General features: G+C 36.5%; 2 protein-coding genes across 3 annotated transcripts; one reads left to right on the top strand and one right to left on the bottom strand.

Moving 5' to 3' along the window:
• Positions 1 to 409: 409 nt before the first annotated feature.
• On the top strand, positions 410 to 5,130 carry LOC141712279 (putative methyltransferase PMT25). Of its 2 annotated transcripts, none has more exons than XM_074515151.1 (9): positions 410 to 642; positions 1,384 to 2,417; positions 2,499 to 2,648; positions 2,872 to 3,142; positions 3,227 to 3,337; positions 3,460 to 3,634; positions 3,975 to 4,247; positions 4,370 to 4,564; positions 4,679 to 5,130. In XM_074515151.1, the coding sequence occupies exons 2-9, from the start codon at positions 1,416 to 1,418 to the stop codon at positions 4,905 to 4,907; spliced, it is 2,406 nt and encodes an 801-aa protein (XP_074371252.1). In that variant the 5' UTR covers positions 410 to 642; positions 1,384 to 1,415; the 3' UTR covers positions 4,908 to 5,130. The 2 variants fall into 2 exon arrangements, with proteins under 2 accessions (XP_074371252.1, XP_074371253.1); XM_074515152.1 differs by having other exon boundaries at positions 1,411 to 2,417.
• A 430-nt stretch (positions 5,131 to 5,560) lies between these two features.
• On the bottom strand, positions 5,561 to 7,967 carry LOC141714211 (wall-associated receptor kinase 2-like). Its single transcript, XM_074517743.1, has 3 exons — positions 7,112 to 7,967; positions 6,860 to 7,033; positions 5,561 to 6,750 (listed from the first exon to the last, which is right to left on the bottom strand). The coding sequence occupies exons 1-3, from the start codon at positions 7,965 to 7,967 to the stop codon at positions 5,561 to 5,563; spliced, it is 2,220 nt and encodes a 739-aa protein (XP_074373844.1).
• Between the last annotated feature and the right edge of the window lie 14,302 nt (positions 7,968 to 22,269).

Below are 22,269 nucleotides of genomic sequence, written 5' to 3' on the forward strand. Positions count from 1 at the left end.
CGTTCCCATTACCGGGCTATTTAATGGTTCCAATTTAATGTTTGGAGGGTTAGAGATTAGGGATATAATCCAACAATATTCTAGTAAATGTCTTATAAATATAATAAAATATTGTGTCCTACTAATTTAAGACAAATTTGTTGATCACTCAATAGCCTGCTGAACGAAGGTAAACCGTATTTAAGCGACAGACTCTGACTCAGGAGACATAATGTCAGAGGCATAATTATAAATTCTCCCGGTGGATTCGAACTGCATTTAGTAATTAGTACATTCCAAATTTTAATGAATCAAAGAACATCATCCACCGACAAGAAAGGAGAGTAAACAAATAAAATAAAAAAACCATAACACAATTACCATAATACCCATGTTGCCCCTGTATTGTTCTGTAATGAAATTCACCTCTTCCACACTCTTTCCACTAATCAACAGCTCATCATCCGACATCCATCCCTTCCAAATATGTACGTATGCATTGCATATATCTAATTCTATTCACATAAATAAATTATTTATTAATTTAGAGATCTCAAGTTCAAACCCCACTAGCGTATGTTCATATTTTCTCAATATTTTTTCAAGAAAGATGAGCTTGAGGAGCTAGTTTCTCTACTCAAATCAAGAAAACCCACTTCAAAGGTACCATCTTTTTGTATACCCACATATTCTTTTCTTCATTTTCAACTTCAAATTTGCATTTTGTTGCTATTTGGGTCTTTTTTTTTGTTATTTTCTTGAAGATTTGTTAGTGCTTTCTTGGTTGAGTGTTATGTACTAAACTTACTTTTGTTTGTGTTGGGCCTAATTGTTTTGTATTTGTGAGTTTTTAACTGTGATAATGTGATATTATAATCCTCATATGAATTATATTATCAATTGAATCAGATGGGGCTTTTTTGTTCTGTTTAGATCACTACATAAATTCCAAGCAAAATTTTGTGCTTTTGTATTAGTTTGCAACTGTAATATGACACATCTTTGTTATGTTTCCAACTCCCTATGATGATTTATCTTATTTGTTAACTTGGGTATGTTAAAGTACTTTTCGATGTATTAGAATTTTAAGCACACACAGAGGGGAATGAGATTAGACGAGGAATAGATGATACCCGGGTTTCCTAACGTGCTATGAGAGTGTCTTTACATGGTTGAAAAGAAGTGTGAATTGGCTCAAGTAAAATCACTGTTCTTGATTAACTGAATACAGATCGAGCCTTTTAGAGTTATTCAATGTTATATGAGTTTACTGCTAGTTAAATCGCTACTTGTCGTTTAGTTGAATTTATCAATGTATTATGAGCAAGTCAGCTTCTTTTGTCATGGAAAGCCTTCCGCGGCAAAGCTGAATTGTGGTTAAATATTACCGTTTGTCATTTACAGGTATATAATACAGGAATTGTTTTGTAGAAAGCATGGCTATTGGAAAATACTCCCGAGTTGATGGGAGGAAGTCTACAAATTATTGTTCAACTTCCACTATTGTGGTGTTTGTTAGTCTTTGTATGGTTGGGGTTTGGATGTTGATGCCATCATCTGTTGATCCTGTTCAAAATACAGATTTGTCTTCCCAACATTCCAACACAGATTTGCCTTCTCAGGATTCCAAAACAGATATTAAAGAAAAGGTTGACGATAAATTTTCTACTGAATCTGAAGATAGTTCAGGTGGACAAGCAGAAGATGCAACAAAAGAAGTGAGTAAACCTATAATATCCAAGGCTGAGAGTAATTCTGAGGTCAAAGAGTCCGAAATTTCATCCAACAATGTCGTGGAAACTCAGGAAGAAAAGGTTGTAGAGGAGAATTCTGGAGGAATCTCCAATGGCGAAGAGGATTCTAAAGAAGAGGCTGAAGGTGACGGTGATGGGGAACCAAAAGAAGATAACAGAAATTCAGAAAATGAAGAATCAAATTCAGAAGGCAAAGAATCAAATCTAAGTACTGAAACAAATGAAAACGCCGAATCAGAAAACAAAAAGAGTGAGGGTGAATCAGATCCAAATGAGGCTAGTGACAGCCCACAGACCGAGATAAGTGTGGAGGAACCAAAATTGATGGCTGACGAAAAGGCACACGTGGAGATTTCTGCTGGGAATCAGTCTGAGATTCTGAAGGAAACTACCACAGGAAGTGGGGCATGGTCAACTCAAGCTGCTGAGTCGGAAAGTGAAAAGAAAACAGAAATGTCTAAGTTGCCTAAGGATGCCAGTGACTATAAATGGAAAGTTTGTAATGTTACTGCTGGTCCAGATTATATTCCATGTCTTGACAATTTGCGAGCTATTAAGAAGCTTCCACAGTGGGACCACTATCAACATCGTGAAAGACATTGCCCTGATAAAGCCCCGACCTGCCTCGTCTCTCTTCCTGAAGGCTACAGACAGTCAATAAAGTGGCCAAAAAGCAGAGAGCAGGTATATCTTAATATATAAGGGTTCATTTAGTCATTCATTTATGTTGTTTAGATTACCTTAATATTGACTACTCATATGCAGATTTGGTACAATAATGTGCCACACACCAAGCTCGCAGAGGTTAAAGGGCATCAAAATTGGGTAAAAGTTACTGGTGATCACCTCACTTTTCCTGGTGGAGGGACTCAATTTATTCGTGGCGCTCTTCATTACATTGACTTCATTCAGCAAGTAAGTGATCATCATAATGAGTCCACCTGATAATTTTTTTCTCTCAAATTGAGTCCACCTGATAATTTTTTTCTCTCCATCTTTTTTATATTGTCTTTTGCTGCTGTATGGGTTATTGAGAACTACACGTGTGAAACCTGTGAACACAGTAGTCGTACCCAATCTAAAGTAATTTTTGAAAAGTTGATTATATTTCAATGGCTAACATATGTTATATATACAGTCCCTTCCTGATATTGCTTGGGGTAAAAGGAGTCGTGTTATACTGGATGTTGGTTGTGGAGTGGCCAGCTTGGGAGGTTATCTTTTTGAAAGAGATGTACTCGCTATGTCATTCGCTCCCAAGGATGAGCATGAAGCTCAAGTGCAGTTCGCGCTGGAAAGAGGAATTCCTGCTATATCAGCTGTCATGGGTACCAAGAGACTGCCCTTCCCGAGTAAGGTCTTTGATGTTGTCCACTGTGCACGTTGTAGAGTCCCTTGGCACATCGAAGGTAATTTTGTATCTGACTTGGATCATAGTGTTGCTTGGGTAGGACTCGTTCTGCATCTCACACACACATTATGGTTTGTTGTAGGAGGTAAACTTCTCTTAGAACTTAACCGTGTTCTGCGGCCTGGTGGTTACTTTGTGTGGTCTGCTACTCCAGTTTACAGAAAGGATACAGAAAATGCTGGCATATGGAAAGGTATAATTTTTAAATAGAGCTGCATAACTATTTTCAGATGTGTCGTCTCTAATTATGTGTGGTTGTGTTGTGTGTTGCTATATGAGATGTATTTTTCTCATCCTCTCTCCATTGTGTGGCAGCTATGTCTGAGCTCACGAAGTCCATGTGCTGGGACCTGGTAAAAATTAGCCGCGATAAGTTGAATTCAGTAGGAGCAGCAATATACAGAAAACCAATTACCAATGACTGCTATGAGCAAAGATCACAAAGTGAACCACCACTCTGCAACGAAGCTGATGAGCCAGATGCAGTTTGGTATGTTATTCTGTAAACTTTTGCTTTATTCTAGTTCATACCATCATGGTATATTTCAACAGTGTTAATATCCATTTGTTCAATTCATATGAATGTTATAGAAACTTTTGCTCTAGTCACTCTGTCAGTACTCGGTAAACAACACTGTTAAATATGATAAAACCTTATGTATTGCCGCATCTATCGAATATTGTTTCTTATAGGACTATGCTAATTTTTATCCATACGTTACTTCTGTTTCCTATTCCCTGTCTTGTTTAATCTAGCCTGTAACAAGTAAATGGATAGGTGGGCTTTTTAAGTCTTGTGCACTTAGGTAATTAATTTTCCGCATCATCAGGAATGTGCCACTTCAAGCATGTATGCACAAAGTGCCAGAAAATGTGGCAGAACGTGGTAACCAGTGGCCTGAGCAATGGCCACAAAGATTGGAGAAAGCACCATCCTGGTTAAGTAGTTCTGCAGTTGGAGTATATGGAAAGGCGGCTCCTGAGGACTTCGCTGCTGACGATGAGCACTGGAAGCGTGTCGTCTCTGCATCATATTTGGCTGGTTTGGGGATTAATTGGTCTTCAGTGAGGAATGTCATGGACATGAAGGCTGTTTATGGAGGGTAAGCATATGGATATGTTGTTTAGTGTTTAAGCCTTTAGGGTGATGGTTGCAATGTTTTTCCGGCTTCTATCATTTTATTCTAACTTTTAATTAACATCAATTCTTATTGTACACTTGTAGATTTGCTGCGGCCCTGAAAGACGTGAAAGTGTGGGTAATGAATGTTGTACCAATAACTTCTTCGGACACTCTTCCAATAATATATGAACGTGGCCTATTTGGCATGTATCATGATTGGTGTGAATCATTCAGCACATACCCCAGAACTTATGATCTGGTTCACGCAGATCATCTTTTTTCTGATCTTAGGAAGAGGTTTGTTATATACTTGCGCTTTTATTCTGTGTGTTTCACTTCACAAATAGAAAGACATCACCCTTTACTTTTTTACTAATCAATTTACTTCTCCATAATCCCTTATTTAAACAGATGCAAGTTAGAGGGCGTGATTGCAGAAGTTGATAGAATCTTAAGGCCAAAAGGGATTCTAATTGTACGGGACGATGCAGAGACAATAACTGAGATAGAGAACATGTCTAAGTCTCTTCAATGGAAGATCCAGTTTACTTACTCAAAAGACAATCAAGGTTTGCTCTGTGTACAGAAATCATTGTGGCGTCCCACAGAGGTAGAGAGAATATCGTCAGCAATTGCATAGGAACATAAACTTGGTATGTTAATTGAACATAGGTACACTTTTGTTTCCCCAAAATGTAATTAATTAGAGTTGATTCGTGTTTATGTACTGCTCCGAGTAGGATACCCTCGAAGTTGGAAGATTTCACTCATTTTTGTTTGTAAAATTGCATTTGTTGCTATACACATTCTTGTAAACTCCTTTACTTTGATCATAGGGCATTTGGCCAGACAAGTATTCTTCAGTCTTATGTAGAATCAATTAACTGGCTGCCGGACCTCAAGGGTTCAATGGAAGGCAAAAATGGGTATGTGAGTGTTCAATTAGCATGAGACAAGATACAGCTAGCGTTTAACCCACTTGAAACATTAACTGGAGATATACCAGAGTTCTTGAAGACTACAAAAATTCTGTGATGCACCCATAAAGAATATAAACATGTCTGCAGTGTTTGTATGAACAATTGAACATGGATTAGTTCCATATTGTATAAACTTGCAGCGTTTCTTTCTATCGTCATCAAGTTTAGAATCAAGATTCTGTCATCTAAAAAGTAACTTGATACATCACAACTACATAGATCACAGTGACCCTGTTACTAATACGGAATACCACAAAAAATTATATAAATATTCTCTATTTACTGGAAATTGACAATATGCAGCGCAAACAAATTATCTTCCACCACTATATATCTGCAATATTTCCTGCTTCTTCATACTATCCAGATCAGATGTCCCATTATTGTCATAAAACTCCACAACTTCCCCAATTAATGGCTCTCTGTCTTCTACATTTGGTCCAATCTCAACCCAAGAGTAATTTTCAATCTCAAACTCCCTCAACTTGGCAAGCTCTTCTTTAACTTCCTTCATTGTGGGTCTTTTGTCTCCTTTAATTCGCAGGCACCTTTTAGCTAACTCCGCCACTCCTCTGAGCTGCTCTGCATGCCCTTCTTTTCTCACCCGCGGTTCAAGAATCTTATGCAATCGATCATCTTCCATCGCAGACAAGAAATACATACCTAGATTCCTGTCCTTCTCTTCTCTGTCGAACGAGACAACATGTGCTCCAGTCAGAAGCTCCACGAGTACTACTCCAAAGCTATAAACATCACTTTTCTGTGTAAGAAGCCCTGAATGAAAGTATTCAGGGTCTATATACCCGAAAGTCCCTTGCACCAATGTAGCCAAATGAGTTTCTTCAAGAGAAAACAACCTAGACACCCCAAAATCAGATACTTTTGCAGTGTATTCGTCGTCCAGAAGTATGTTTGCTGACTTGACATCCCTGTGTATGATATGCATTGGAGCTGAGTGCATATGAGCAAGTGCTGCAGCTGTTTCTGTGGCTATTCTTAGGCGCATGTCCCATGGGATTGACGAGGCAAAGCCTTCATCATGTATATGATGATAGAGTGTATCATTTGTGACAAATTGGTAGACAAGTAAAGGGACTGGAGTTTCCAAGCAGCAACCTAACAGTTTCACAACATTTGGATGTTTAATCTGCGAAAGTATGATTACTTCATTTACAAACTGATCGATTTGGCTTCGATCAACCACTTTGGATTTCTTGATAGCAACAACCGTTTCAGCTAGCACTCCCTTATAAACTGTACCATAACCTCCTTGACCAATGACATTGTTCTCATTGAAGTTATTTGTAGCCTTCTTTAACTCTTCCTCTGTATATATTTTCGCTCTTTCTACAATACTCTCACTTTTGTACAGTAGTTGTTGTAGCATTATACCACCATTTTGCTTGAAAAAGTTTTCTTTAAGCTTTATGCTTTGCCTCTGTCGAACTCCCCAGTATGAGACACAAAGAAAAACAAGCATCCCAACTAAGCCAGCTCCAATTCCTACAAACGAAATATATCTCATCAGACATCGTTTAGGCTGTGATCAGATTCTAAAATATTGTTACATGCTGGGAACACTATGCCATCTGTAATGTATCAGATTGGTCACCTGCAGTCAAAACTGGAGTAACTGATTGATAACGTTTTTCCAAAATGCAACCTGTTCCGTGTCTTTTGCCATCTCCAATGTATCCCTCGGGACAAGAACAAGTATAGTTCCCGACGCCATTGGTACAGATGTCGGTGCATACATTGAGGGAAGGATCATCACATTCATCTAAATCTGACATTTCACAAGAATCAGTCATTTAACACATAGATAAATATACCTGCCATAAATTTAAATGGGCATAATTATTACCTTCACACCCATGTTGAAGATATGGATTCCCAGTGTAACCTTCTGAACATTTGCAAAGGTAGCCTGGACCATTCTCAGAGTCATAGCAAACACTATTCTCATGACATAAATAAGCTGAGGCATTAGTTTTTGCCTCTGAACACGAAGAATTTCCCACAGCCCAATCAAGTACCAAAGGAAATTGGCTTTCTTTCCTCAGTTTATGAAGATCAGTGGAGGAGAAATTATAGCCATCTTCTTCCACTACGAAAGCATAACTGCACCTGCTAAAGTCAATTATACCCTCATGGCTAAAAAAGCTATCAATGGTAATGAAGAAGTCCCGCACTCCTTCTGGTATGGATGTTTGACAACATCCTATCCCACTACATGACCCATTCTTTACATCTCTGAGGCTGTCACAAAGAGACATGCATCCAGTCATGTACTTCCGTCCAATCGAGCCTTGAATCATTGCACTTGTGTCACAACCGATGGCTGTAAATTTGTTGCGCTTACTAGATATTGAAAAGCTCAACAACCCGATCGCGTGTTGATAATGTAAAGTCTTGTTTCCGCTCTTGTCATAGCAATCATAGGCTATCTTAGAATTCATTCGCAACTGGCCATCATATGATATGTCTAGAACACGCGCATCACCGTGCCTCAGGTAAGGCTTTGAATTGTTGCAACTGATAAGATACAAATCATTCAAGTAGCAGCCTTCACGCGTACCAAATGGATATGGAATGCTAAGATTGCCACAGGTTTCTTGGCACCCAGGAAGTGCATGATCAGCTGTTGCGACTCTCAATCCTAAGGCCGTAAATATAAATCCTCCTATGAAGATCTTGAGAAAGAAAGCATGCATAGCCATTTTGTCTGCAAATAATGAGGACTTGTGACTAAAACATTGAAATACTGTGAATATTACATATAATGCAAGTACATGTATGTTTATATATCCGTGTTAAGCATGCACGGCCGGCTCTAGTTAGAGCAATTATCTGAAATCAACTTCTTGTTAGCTATTATTAAAAATGTGTAGCATTGCCGAGTACAATTAGGTAGAGTTGACAAACAGTCAGTGACACAAAATTGATGTTTAAAAGCATGCCATATGTTACACCAACACTATCCCCATTCATTTTTGTAGCTAATTATTCGCTCATTCTCATTTCCATGTCATAAAGGACAAAGGGGGACAACTAATCCATTGAACTGTTCTTACTGAAAAATATGTATGTGTATACAACTAAAAATTATTTAAGCCTAATAACTATGTTTAACATTTAAAATTCATTGGTCACATCATCACAAATCACCATTATAGAGTACTTTAAATCACTGAGTTTAAGGTTTTTAAGCTGAAGTAGTCTGAATCTACAGATACACATTGTATGAACCATAAAAAAGTACTATGTGGAAGATGATATTAATATTTTCTTCTAGTTTTGACACAAATGTTCTTGAAACATTCTTTGCTTGGTAACAAGATGTTTGAGAGTCCAAGGCCTAAAGGAAGTATGTATTTGAATAAATTTGTGTTGCTAACAAAACCCGAAAAAAGGTCTTTTATGAAACTTAAAAATCCAACCAGGTCTACATATCCTTACCCCAAGTCACCAAGTGGATGGTTTGATGCAATAAATTCAAAATGTTCTTACAGTTGAAACCTTGTTAATGTCTTCTTGGAATTTTGTAAACATCTCCAGATGTCCTGACAGTTTGTCGAAACTCCGGACCTTTTATCCGTTTGTAACTACCGTTCCAGCTTTGTTAGTATCATATGAATTAATGTTTGGCTAACTATCATTGGTGGAGTTGAACTACACAACATAACTAAATACAGGTTTTTGCAATAAGTAGTGAGTAAAATAACTGTTTTTTTCATATTGAAACTTGCTTTTTGTCTACAGGGCATTGTTGTTTGTACAAAAGATGGCATGGTTATTGGCTTAGTAGCTGCTCATTAGATTACGATTTCAAAACTTTGCTATCAGATAAATCTTATATGACTTTCTACACTGATGTCAATTCTCAGCGACTTCTTCCACAGCTAACAGATGTTGAAAAAAGATATACAGAGCATTGTAATCTTTACTCATGGTACCATTTGAGGCCAATGTCAAATGGTACATAATTCATCAATCAATTGGTAATCGAAAAACTTTGATTCTTCAAGTTGCATAAAACTAAGGTTGTAACAAGTACACAAGGGCACCTGTATGCTTGTAAATTCTTGGACTCAAGCGTGGCCTACTGGTAACATAGTCACCCAAACATGCCCCGTGGACTTCAATGATAAAGAAAATATAATAGAACAACTAGTGCACAGAATTCATATTTGGAAGTTACTGTTAGATAATGCTTTGCAGGCCTTCTTTGCAGATAAGCCTACAAAACCTCCTTGTTTAGAATCATTACAAAAAAGGATATATTTTCCACCCACAGGGCTTTGAGCTAGAGGCAGACACGGCTTATAATACAACATGATCTACCAATTAAATCTCTTGTAAAACCTTTTCATGTCTGTTTGAAGGGACTATATGATATGGGTGTGGATCCAAGTGTTAGACTCTTAACTTTTAAAAAGATGAATATGGATCCTAATTTGCACACTGACTTGGAAATTATTATTACATGTAGATAACACCCCTCCATAATAATAATATTCCGGAAAATATAGTTTCTTCAAATAAATTTAGAATGGAGGTTGGATTTGGGGTTTGTTCATGCTACAAGTCTTTTAAACAACAAAAAAGTATGAATATGCATGCATAGACATTATTAAAGTTTAATAGAGATGTCTGTGCATACATAGATTCTATTTGCACGCTTGTTTTTTTTTTTGCATCATAAAAAATCAGGAAAGAAGCTGCAACAATTCACATACATAGTGGAGGAACAATTTTGCCAATAACCATAATAACATCGATAAATAAAAACCCTTATTACAACAAAACTGTTGATAAAAGCATACATATGAAACTTTTCTCTAAATTTACTCTCGACAAAGCAGGAACCTATATAACTTTATTCCCTAATCTAAGTTTGTCTGATTGAAGTAGAAAGTCCTGGACGACGCTTCTGCTGTTTGCGAACATTGAACTTAACTTCAACCGGCAACTTAATATTACCAGAAGTACCATCGTTTGGCGTCAATGTTAGCTGCCCAACAAGCCTATGCACTGTTTCTTTGGAGGAGGAGCCTTGACGCTGTACTTGATCGTCATCATCATCTTTCTGTATCTTCAATATTCGAAACGAACCATCCTTGCAGTGAGAGAATCTGATATTAAAGCTCAATCCGGAGCCATTAGAGATCAACAATAGCTAATTATCAATAAGCAAGTATAGAGATAGATTGTATGCATGTATATCTACGGCAATTGTATTGATTAGAAAGAAGAAGATCGAATGTTCTTTTACATCTGTTTCTTATATACAGACTGAGAGAAATGTAAAGTCTCTAACAAACTTTCCCACCTAAACGTAACTAAGCATTTCTATTTTTAATTTAAATACTGGAATATGCCAATACCCCCCTTCAAGCTGGACTTCATGGAGGTTCAAACAGAAGACCAAGCTTGAGAGATAGTTCTTTGTGTTGACCAGCGGACAAAGGCTTTGTCATGATATCTGCAAGTTGCAGAAAAGTTCTAATATGAAAAATCTTGATGAAGCCAGAATTAACAAAATCTCGAACGAAATGGCAATCCATACGAAGATGTTTAGTGCGTTCTTGAAAGATCTGATGCTCAGCAATATATTTAGCAGCAATGTTGTCACAATAGAGATTGATAGGTGTTGGAATGGAAATCTTAAGATCAATGAAAAGGCCTTCTAACCAAACAAGTTCACTAGTAGTATAACTCATACTACGGTATTCAGCTTCAGCAGTACTCTTAGAAACTGTCTTTTGCTTCTTAGTTTTCGAAGAAATCAAAGAGGAACCAAGAAAAATAGCATAACCAGATAGAGACCGAGCAGAAAATGGACAAGTACCCCAATCAGTATCACAGTATGCTATTAATTCCAGAGAAATGTCTGCCTTATAAAACAAACCAACATTTAAAGTGCCTTTCAGATAGCGTAACACATGTTGTGCAGCATTCAAATGAGATTGTGCAGGTGCAGACAGAAACTGAAACAATTGTTGAACAACATAGGAGATATCAGGTCTGGTGAGATTCAAGTAAAGTAACTTGCCAACTAACCTTCTGTAAATTTCAGGATCAGAAAGTGTTGGAGTGTCATCAATGTTTAACTGCAAACCTTTTGATAAAGGAAACACAACAGGAGTACAATTGAGCATATTAGTATCCTTAAGTAAATAAAGGATGTATTTGCGTTGATTAAGTCTGATTCCAGAAGCATCCCTAGAAACTTTAACCCCAAGAAAATATTTTAGATCACCTAAATCCTTGATAGTAAAAGCTTTATGTAAATCAGATTTGATACTCTAAATTGCATCAAAATCATTTCCAGTAAGAAGTAAATCATCCACATAACAAACAATGGCTGTCAAAGAAGTGTCTTGTTGTTTGACAAATAAGGAATAATCTTGAGTAGATTGACTGTAACCCATGTCAATTAAGAATTTAGTCAGCTCAATATTCCATTGCCTGAAGCCTGTCTTAAGCCATAAATGGATCTTTTTAATTAACAAACAAAGCCTGGAGGAACATCATAGCCAGGAGGAGGTGCCATGTAGATATCCTCGTCAATAAAACCATGAAGAAACGCATTGTTTATATCTGATTGTTGAAGGTGCCAATTGTTTGCAGCAGCTAATGCAATTAAACATCTAACAGTTGTAAACTTGGCCACAGGACTAAAAGTATGCTTGAAATCATTTCCCTTAATCTGTTTATCCCCTCTTGCCACTAATCTGGCTTTACACCTTTCCACAGAACCATCAGGGTTAAACTTAGTTTTAAAAACCCATTTTGAACCAATAACATGACCACCAAGAGGTAAAGGTGTCAGATCCCAAGTTTCATTTGCCTCAAGAGCGGCTATCTCTTTTTGCATAGCTTCAACCCATCTAGGGCCCTCTTTGGCTTGCTTATAAGATGAAGGTTCAGAGGTATTTAAAACAGAATTAAGACTTGTCAAATTGTGATGGTCAAGATGAGACAATGATGGTTCAGAAAACACATTAAAAATGTGTGATGTAACAGGAGAAGCAAGAGAAGTAGACTTGCCAGTGGGAAGAACAAAATCATCAAACTTCTTAGGTAACTGAGAAACTCTAGAAGTTCTTCTAAGTGGAATAATATCAGATGTAGTATATGGAATGAATATATCAGAAGAAGTAGATGTAGGAGAGTCTGCAGAAGTATTATCAATGACAGGTGGAAGATCAGAAGAAATAGGTGTTATCATTTCGGAATCAAATTCAGAAACAACTGGATTGACCTGAGGTAGAGTAGGGACAATAGGAGAAGAAACATGAGTTTTGAATGGAAAATAATCTTCCTTAAAAATAACATCTCTACTAAGAAAAACTTGATGAGTTGCAAGATCATATAATTTGTATCCTTTCTGAGCATAAGGATAACCAAGTAAAATGCATCTTCTAGCTCTAGGAGCTAATTTATCTGTTGTTTTGATAGCAGCAAAACATAAACAGCCTATGGTTCTTAGATTCTCATAAGAAGCAGATTTCTTCATTAAAACCTCATAAGGTATTTTCCAGCCTAAAACAGAACTAGGCATCAAATTAATAAGTTAAGTAGCAGCCAAAATACAATCACCCCAGAATTTAGTTGGAAGATTAGCATGAATCCTTATGGCTCTAGCTGTATCTAATAAATGCCTATGTTTTCTCTCTACCCTACCATTCTGTTGAGGATTCCCAACAATACTTTTCTGATGCACTATCCCTCTAGAAGCAAAAAGATTGGCACAATTCTGTTGTACAATTTATGTTCCATTATCAGACCTAACAAACTTAACAGAAGTTTGATAATGATTATCAATATAAACCAAGAAGGCCTGAATAATACTAAAAACTTGATCCTTGGTTATAAGTAAATGAGTCCAAGTGACTCTGGAAAAATCATCCAAGATAGTCATAAAATATCGACCTCCAGTCAAATTTGGAGTCTGATATGGGCCCCACAAATCTATATGTAATAAATGAAATGATGCAGGAGCAATAGACAGTGAATCATTGAATGGTAATTTGTGATGTTTAGCAAGAATACAAGAATCGCAACTGAATTTATCATGAAATTTGTTACAAGAAAACAGATTGGACAAGTGTTTCATTTTTCCTATAGAAGCATGTCATAATCTTGCATGAAACACATCCAAAGCAGGAATAACATTGGAATTCAAACATTGTTGAAAAATGAGATTACAAGATTGAATTTCAGAAGAAAGAAACTTGTAAAGGCCATTTGATCTTGTACCAACAGCCTTGACAGTATTAGTTGAAAGGTCCTGAAATAGACATGAATCTTTATCAAATTTAGCAATTGAATTGTTGTTATCCAACAACTTGCCAACTGATAAAAGATTATGATGAAAATCTGGAACATACAAAATATTGGTAAGTCGAATGTGAGGAAACAAAGATACTGTTCCAGATTGAGAAACCAGTTTACAAGAACCATCTGGTAAAGCAATTTTAATAGGTTCTTGAAGAATTTATAAATCATCAAATAAAGACAAGGAAAAAACCATATGATCACTAGCTCCTGTATCAATTATCCATGATGCAAAATTTGCAGAACAACTAACAGTGGATGCAGAGACAATACCTGCTAAGTTGACAGAATTGGAATCATGTTCAGAAATAGACAATCCTGCATTTTGTTGCATCATCTTCATGATTTTTTTGTAGACATGTGAAACCAGCTGATGATCCATAGATTGAGCAGCGGGAGAAATATGTGAACCAGATGATATATCCAGAGGAGATGCTCCAAGAAGACCAGATTTATCAGCAATATTAGCTGCAAATTTGGTAGAAAAACCAGAATTCTTTCCTTTAAGATTCATATACCATTCTAGAACTCCAGTCAGTTTGAAACATTGATCCACATTATGTCCTTTTTTCTTGCAATGATCACATGTCAAATCAAGCTTTGACCTCTTAAAATCCTTCTTATTCTGAAAAGTCCTTGGAATAGAAAATGAAGGCTTATTGCTATAAAATGCACTAACATTAGGAACCTTAGACATGTTAATAGTCATACTCTGTTGTTTCTCAATCTGTTGTAAGATATGGTATGCCTTCAAAATAGTTGGTAATGGCTCCATGCTCAACAGATTAGTCTTAACATTGTCATAGTTCTTATTAAGACCACAAATCAATTGAATAAGCTTCTTGGTCTCTGCTGCTTCATTAGCTTTCTTCAACAAGTCACAAGTACATTTTGCTAAAGCACCACAATTACAATTAAATTATCCTTCAAGTACTTGTAACTTGTCCCACACAATCTTAAGTTTTCCATAATATTCAGCAATCGACAGATTATTTTGTTCAATCTTAGACAGACTAGTCTGAAGTTCATACAGCAATGGAGCATTTGATTTACCAAAACGCTCAGAAACATCAAGCCAAAGATCACGAGCAGTAGAAGCAAAGATAAAGCTGTCAGATATTACCTGTTCCATAGAAAACGTAAGCCATGACATCACCATATAATCATTTCTAGTCCATTTGTTGAAATCTAATGGCTCCAGATTGAGCTTTAATATTCCAGTATTAAAAATACTGGAATATTGGCATATTCCGGTATTTAAATTAAAAATAGAAATGCTTGGTTACGTTTAGGCGGGAAAGTTTGTTGAAATCTGATGATGTAGAATCAGGCATCGGTAATGTTCCATCAATAAAACCGATTTTATTTTTCACACCAAGCGCCAATTTCACTCCACGACTCCAGTTTATGAAGTTATCACCATTAAGCAACAAATTCCCCAATTGTTGTCTCGGATTATCACCGGAAGAAAGAAAATATGGATCGTTATAGTTGATTGCAGCATTCTGCAAATTAGTGTTTGTATTTTGATTTTCGGTTTCAGTCATATCTGTAAGGCATATTTCATAGCCTATTTGTATATTCGAGGATTTAACTCAACTCAAATAATAATGTAATAAGTAAACAGTGGATCTACCGTCAAAGAGATCTCGCAAAGTAATATTTGTCAAAGGATTCAGAAACAAAGTTCATCTACAGACTTGAGGAATTTATTCACTGGAAGAAGTTCAAGAAATTGATCATGCCTCGGTGATATAAATCAAGATTGTGGATTTAATCAAGTGACAGAGATCTCGTCAGGGTATCAGATAATTACAGGGATTTAGTCTGAAGAAAATCAAGAGTATCAAGGTCAAGGCTTGAAGAAACGTCACGGAAGTTAGTCACTCATGAACCAGACAGTACATCGAGTGTCAACATTGAAGTGGTGGAATTGATTCATAATTGACAGTGATTTTCAGAAGATTTTCAGAAGAATGGTTGCTGCTCAAGATTAATATTAATTCTCTATTAATTAATTAAGTCATATAATTTAATTAAAAAAATAAATCATATCTGCAAAAATTAATTTATTGATTAATTGAATTAATTGATTAATTAATTCAGAATTAATATTAAGGATTTTCAGAATTTAAATTGTATTAAAATCTATTTAAATTCAACAAGACAATCTGATTGTACTAATATGACAATCGGTATGACAATTGATAGTCATACCGAAAGTCATGCTAGTACAAACAATTGTCTTGCCGAAACTCTCTCCAGTTCAAAGGATAGTGTTAGGTCCCAATGTGTTTGTAGAAGGGGGGGTTGAATACAAATAGTACCGAATAATCGAATTAAATGCGGAATAAAAAATGTGAAACAAAATTCAAGTTAAATAAGAATATTATTAAACTTGAAAGGTGTTACAACAACTGTATCGATTACAAGGAATTAATCTCAAATTAATTATCACAAATTTAGAATAAATTCGACATGAACTTTTTCTATTTTTGCAATAATTAGAATCAAATGCTAAACGCGATTTGAGATTAAGTTCTAGGGATTTTAATCCGCTAGATTGTTACACAAGAGCAAGATAAAGATTTCTAGTGGATTGGATTTAACTTTACAATCTAGAAATTTAATCTTGAAGTATGCAGATGAAAATATGAAATATTTCTTCTTGTTTTTCTTTTCTGCTTTGTTCTTGACTTCTGTGTTCTGGATTATTGAGTTGCTGCTTCTCTGCTTCTTTTTAATCAACAACCGAATAGAATTGAATTGGCATGACAATCCTATAGCTGGCAAGACTTTCGGTAGGACAATGGATTGAACTAGCAAGACAATCTGAATGAACTAGCATGACAATCAGAATGAACTAGCAAGACAATCTGAATGAACTAGCATGACAATCAGAATGAACTAGCAAGACAATCCTTCTCCTAGTGTAACTTTCGGTGAGACTATTGAAAATGGCCTAGCATGACAATCGGTATGACAATCCTGATTGTCATGCTAGTTCATTTTCAATTGTCTTGCTGATTTAATGCAGATTTTAATCCAATTTAAATTCTGAAAATTCCTAAAATTAATTCAGAATTAATTAATCAATTAATTCAATTAATAAATAAATTATTCTTCGCAGATATAATTTATTTTCTTAATTAAATTAGATGACTTAATTAATTAATAGAGAATTAATTCTAGTCTTCAACAGCACCCATCCTTCTGCAGATCTTCTGAAAATCACTGAAAATTATGAATCAATTCCACCACTTCAATGTTGACACTCGATGTACTGTCTGGTTCATGAGTGACTAACTTCCGTGACGTTTCTTCATGTCTTGACTTTGACACTTTGATTTTCTTCAGATTAAATCCTTGTAATTAATGATACTCTGACGAGATCTCTGTCACTCCACGATCTTGATTTATATCACTGAGGCATGATCAACTTCTTGAACTTCTTCCAGTGAATTAACTCCTCAAGTCTGTAGATGAACCTTGTTTCTGAATCCTTTGACAGATATTACTTTGCGAGATCTCTCTGACGGTCGATCCACTATTTACTTATTATATTCTTATTTGAGTTGAGTTGAATCCTCGAATATACAAATAGGCCTATGACATATGACTTACAATCTCCCCCTATTTGTTTGTTAGACAATAACACACAAATACCTAGAGGATAACTCAACTAACAAATAAGAAAAAGATATAAACAGAAATGCAAAGTAAATAGTAGAAAAGTTCTGGACTAGATTTAACATTTTCCAGATTCCAAGTAGATGTTCCTCTAGACTGAACATATCTTCAAGTAGTTCCATCTTCATTTGTACAACCACATTTCCTGTTGAGAAGCCCATATCTCTCTTGCTTCTCCCCCTATGAGAATCAACTGATTAAAGAAGATCACCTTCGTTTACCACCTCTCTCGTACAATAGGATCCGCAGATAAAAGCCAATGGTACTCCCCTTTTGAAAATAGCTTCTTCCCTTACTAGAAAATCACCTTGTGTTTACCACCTCTCCCGTACAATAGGATCCGTAGTTATAAACAACAATGGTGTGGTGTAGTGTACATTTTTAGGATCTTTTTCTTCCTCCCTACTATTTCTCCCCCTTAGTTGAGGAATCCTCCAAACTATTACTTAAGCTTTTATCTCCCCCTTAAAGAAGGAATGTATGCTGTCGTCTGAAGGAGTTCTCATATTTCACTTGGTTGGAAAAGAAATAACAAGTAGTTTCTCTTTCTTCCTCACTGTGAGTGTGTGATTCTGTTTAGTGTACCTCACATGTGTTTCACTCTTCTCTCCACTCGTGTTTACACTCATTCTCACAAGTGTATCACTCTTTTCTCCACTCATGTTTACACTCATTCTCACAAGTGTATCACTCTTCTCTCATAGCTCCATAATGAAGCTGTACCTGCAAGGAAAATCACCTTAGCCATCCTTAAGGAGGTCACAGGTGGTGCAATGGGAGTTCACAAATCCCCATCCTTGTTAAACTCGTCAGATGAATCTGAGTCATAATTTACAAGTTGCTAGTTTCCCTTTTAGGGTTCCAGATTTGAATTCTGGGAAGGTAAACAATGATCCAACAAATTTAGCATAAGGATCAAAGTTCCCTTCTAATGTCTGTGAAGACATTTCCTTGTGACTTATCAGGTAATATCTGAATCATTGTCAACAAGTTGCCGATCTGCGCCTATGTCAGATCCACTATCCGCAGATGCATCCAGGGGATTTAAGCCTGGGGAGGTAGACACTGACCACTGACATATGGCTTTTGGATCAGTATCCTCTCCTAACACCTGTAAAGGCAACTGGTCCACTAACGAACCTTGAACAATCAAATCTGACCTTAAAATGGTCGAAACTCTTGTTTCCGTCAACTCATCCTTTGTGTGTGTAACCTCTCCTTGTGCATCAAGAATTGTTTATGTTTGAAGTGGTGACACTACATCGGATACCTTGGCCGACAAGCAAAATTCAATAGACGCACCCTGTTGAGAGAATGAATCTAGTAACTGTTTTTGTGCCTTTTCAGCCATTACATCTTTTTGAGAAGATGTATGGGGGCTAGCAGTTGTCTCGGTTTAAATACTACTCATCTATGTAGGAGACAGAGCTACTGGGTTGACTACAGAACTTTCCTTATGTGGTGCACTAGGCACTATCTCCCTCACGCTCATTCATACTACTTTTAGTGGTAAAAGAGTGTTGGTTGGTTCTGTTTTTGTGTTTGTCTTTACAGTCTGGGATAGACGTTGTGGGTTTTCAACCTCATGACTGTCAATGAAAGAAAGTCATTGGAGACTGAACCTGTATCATAGAACATATGGTAATAGAGAGAAAATGATTTACAATAGTGATTTCAAAAGATTTTACATGAAATAAGAAATCACTAATGTAGAAAGAAGTTTGATTTTGTTTTTCAATATGAATGAGTTTTTGATAAAACATTGATCACTTAGGGTAAAGTCTAAGTAATTCTCATTCATGCAAAAGCTTACAAATATCTGCAACATAATGTTAACAAGATGTCATTGACCGATACTTGTCAAGTACTTTAGATACTAATTATTATGTTGCATAATCAATATACCACTGCACTTATAAAACAATATGATTGTGCTTAGTGATAAGATAGTTATTAATATGACGACTCTACTTATTCATATAAAATTATAACTTCTGTTAGAGTGCCATACCATGTCCTTGACGATTGCTTGAGCAGTATAATAGTTCATACCAACCTGAAGTGAGATTGTGAAGAAGAAATTGCATGGTCCAATAGATCTGCAGCTGCAAAGTCCATGAACTGTGGTGCATTGACTTCCTCTTTTGACTTACCAACCAAGAGTACACTTGTACACATCTTACTAGAGTCCAATTCCAAGTGTAATGTGCAGCAGGTGCTTGATATGTCATAATATTCCCAAGTCTCGTCACTGGTGCTATATGTTGGATACTGCTTCCTGATAATAACCTAGCACAATATACAAAATTACAATGATAACATTCTCAGCTTGCAAACAGCCATATCCCTCAGATAAACCTTTGCTGTTATCTCCAAAGGTAACCATGGGGCCAGCTTTCTCAACCATATTTGATAGCAGGGCTCTATCTCCGGTCATATGCCTTGATGATCCACTGTCAAGAATCCACACTACCGGTTATACTTGTTTAATGCCCTGCACTACAAATGGATTAGACCTTCTTCGGAACCCAAACTTGGTTGGGCCCGGCATACTTGTAGAACTGTCCTTTGTCAGGCAAAACAACATTTTTAATTTTAATTGTCTCAACTTTCTCAATGACTGAACATTTGACCTTGTAAACAGCCTTAACAAATTTCTGTTTAAGCTTAGGCACAAATGTCTCCTTTCTAGCCTTAGAAGGACTAGCAGTCTTAGACCTATCATGCTTCTTGTTATTCACATGCTGACGAGGAGTAGTCTTATCATTAGACACATGTTTACCATTAAAATAAGCATACATCATATTAAAAGCACAAGACATACAATTAGCAACACCACATGCTTTATGAGAGTGATTAACAGCAGGCAATTTATGCATGGTAGACATGGCATTATTGTTATCCAACTCATGTGTGTCTGAGTTAGTCTCAGTTGCTTTCACAACTTTGACTGGAACTTTCAACTCACTTGACTTGGAAACAATCTTCTCATTAGCATGATCTTCAGCACGTATTTCTTCATGAATAACAGAAGAGGTCGCATCAAATGGTTCAGCAATTGATGCTTTATAGAGGGGTTCATCAACACCCTTAAGCACATGTGGTACTTCCCTCCCTTTAGCACAGACATGAGGAGGGGAGTTTATGCCTAATTCTCCAATAGCAGCATTGTAATCATATCCTATTCCAGATGTTTGATTAACAGCTTGCTTACTGTAGAACTCTTTAGCCTTCGAACAAGAATTGAAGTAGGCTCTAACCTTAGTCTCAAGACCGGTGATCTTGTCTTTGAGAATAGTTTCGAGTTTTCTATAACAGTCAACTCTATTCTCTAGAAAAGATACCTGTTCTTTTAATTTGTCTTGATTAATATGCACAAGTCTTAATTCATTGACCTCTTTCTCAAGGTCTGTGATCTTTAAACTTAACAGTTCATTATCACGACGTGCACAATCTAAGTTACCTCTTAGATGATAAACCATTTCAGCATCAGAAAGTTTTACCTCTATTCTTGACGATGAAGCTTTTCCATCAACAGCCATAAGAGCAAGATTTCCTTCATCTTCATCTTCACTGTCAGTATCATCCCAGCTTCTTCCCTTTGCCAGATAAGCCCTTTCAGAGTTCTTTCTTACTTGCTTTGGCTTCCTACATTCTGTGGCAAAGTGTCCCAACTCATTGCAGTTATAGCATCTAATGGTGCTCCGATCAACCATCCCTGTTTTGTATCCACCACTGCTGGTGTTAGAGGATGAAGATCCACCTTTCTGGAATTTGTTGTAGTTGGACTTGTACTTAAGCTTGGGATTCCTCTTGAATCTGACATGGGAGAATCTCTTGACAATTTGGGCCATTGACTCGTCTTCCAATTGCTCCAGCTCTTCCAAGGAATAAAAATCATCACTTGATTGATTTGTAGTAGGAGGATCATATTCTGCTACTAACTCATTTTCCTCACCCTTGGAAAACTGTACCATTCTTTCTAACTGTTGAGATTGTTGTTGTTGTTGACCTTCAGCTACAAGTGCATTAGATGTGCTGACCATTCTATCCTTCCCGTAGACTTCCTTCTGTTGAATCTGCTCCAACTCATAAGTTTTTAACACTCCATAGAGTCTGTCCAAAGAAATCTCACTCAGATCTCTAGCTTCTCTAATGGCAGTGATTCTATGTTCAAGATGAGCTGGCAGTGTTAAAAGGAACTTTTTGTTGACCTCCCTGATTGAATAATACTTTCCATTGATGTTCAGGTTGTTGATCAACGCATTGTACCTCTCAAACACTTCAGTAATTCCTTCTCCTGGATTTGATTTGAAATGTTCATATTCAGAGGTTAGGATTTCCAACTTGTTCTCCCTAACTTCCTCTGTGCCTTCATTAATTACCTCAATAGTTTCCCACATGTGTTTAGAATTTTTACAGTTCATCACATGTCTGTTCATCAAGGGATCAAGGGAATCAATTAATATTAATTGAAGGCTGGCATCCAAGGAGGCTTCTTCCTTCTCAGCAGGAGTAAAATCTTCAGGCTCTTTTGGATAGGTTCTAGCTTCAGTAGTCACCACACCATCTATTATTACCTCCGGTTCAATAACCATCGGAGTTTTTATACCCTTCTTTAACAAGTTTGAATATTTGGGATTTGCAACTTGTAAAAATAATAGCATCTTCTTCTTCCACATGATATAATTCTCTTTATCAAATTGTGGAATTTTAACGGTTCCAACTTTATGTGAAGTCATTATGAATTTTTGAATAAATAAAAATTCAAGGAGTTGAAAAATCACAAAAGTCTAGGATCTTGATTTGTTCGTTAATCAGAAGGCTCTGATACCAATTGTTAGGTCCCAATGTGTTTGTAGAAGGGGGGGTTGAATACAAATAGTACCGAATAATCGAATTAAATGCGGAATAAAAAATGTGAAACAAAATTCAAGTTAAATAAGAATATTATTAAACTTGAAAGGTGTTACAACAACTGTATCGATT

The sequence above is a fragment of the Apium graveolens genome, chromosome 3 (genome assembly GCF_009905375.1).
Source record: "Apium graveolens cultivar Ventura chromosome 3, ASM990537v1, whole genome shotgun sequence".
Taxonomy (NCBI): domain Eukaryota; kingdom Viridiplantae; phylum Streptophyta; class Magnoliopsida; order Apiales; family Apiaceae; genus Apium; species Apium graveolens.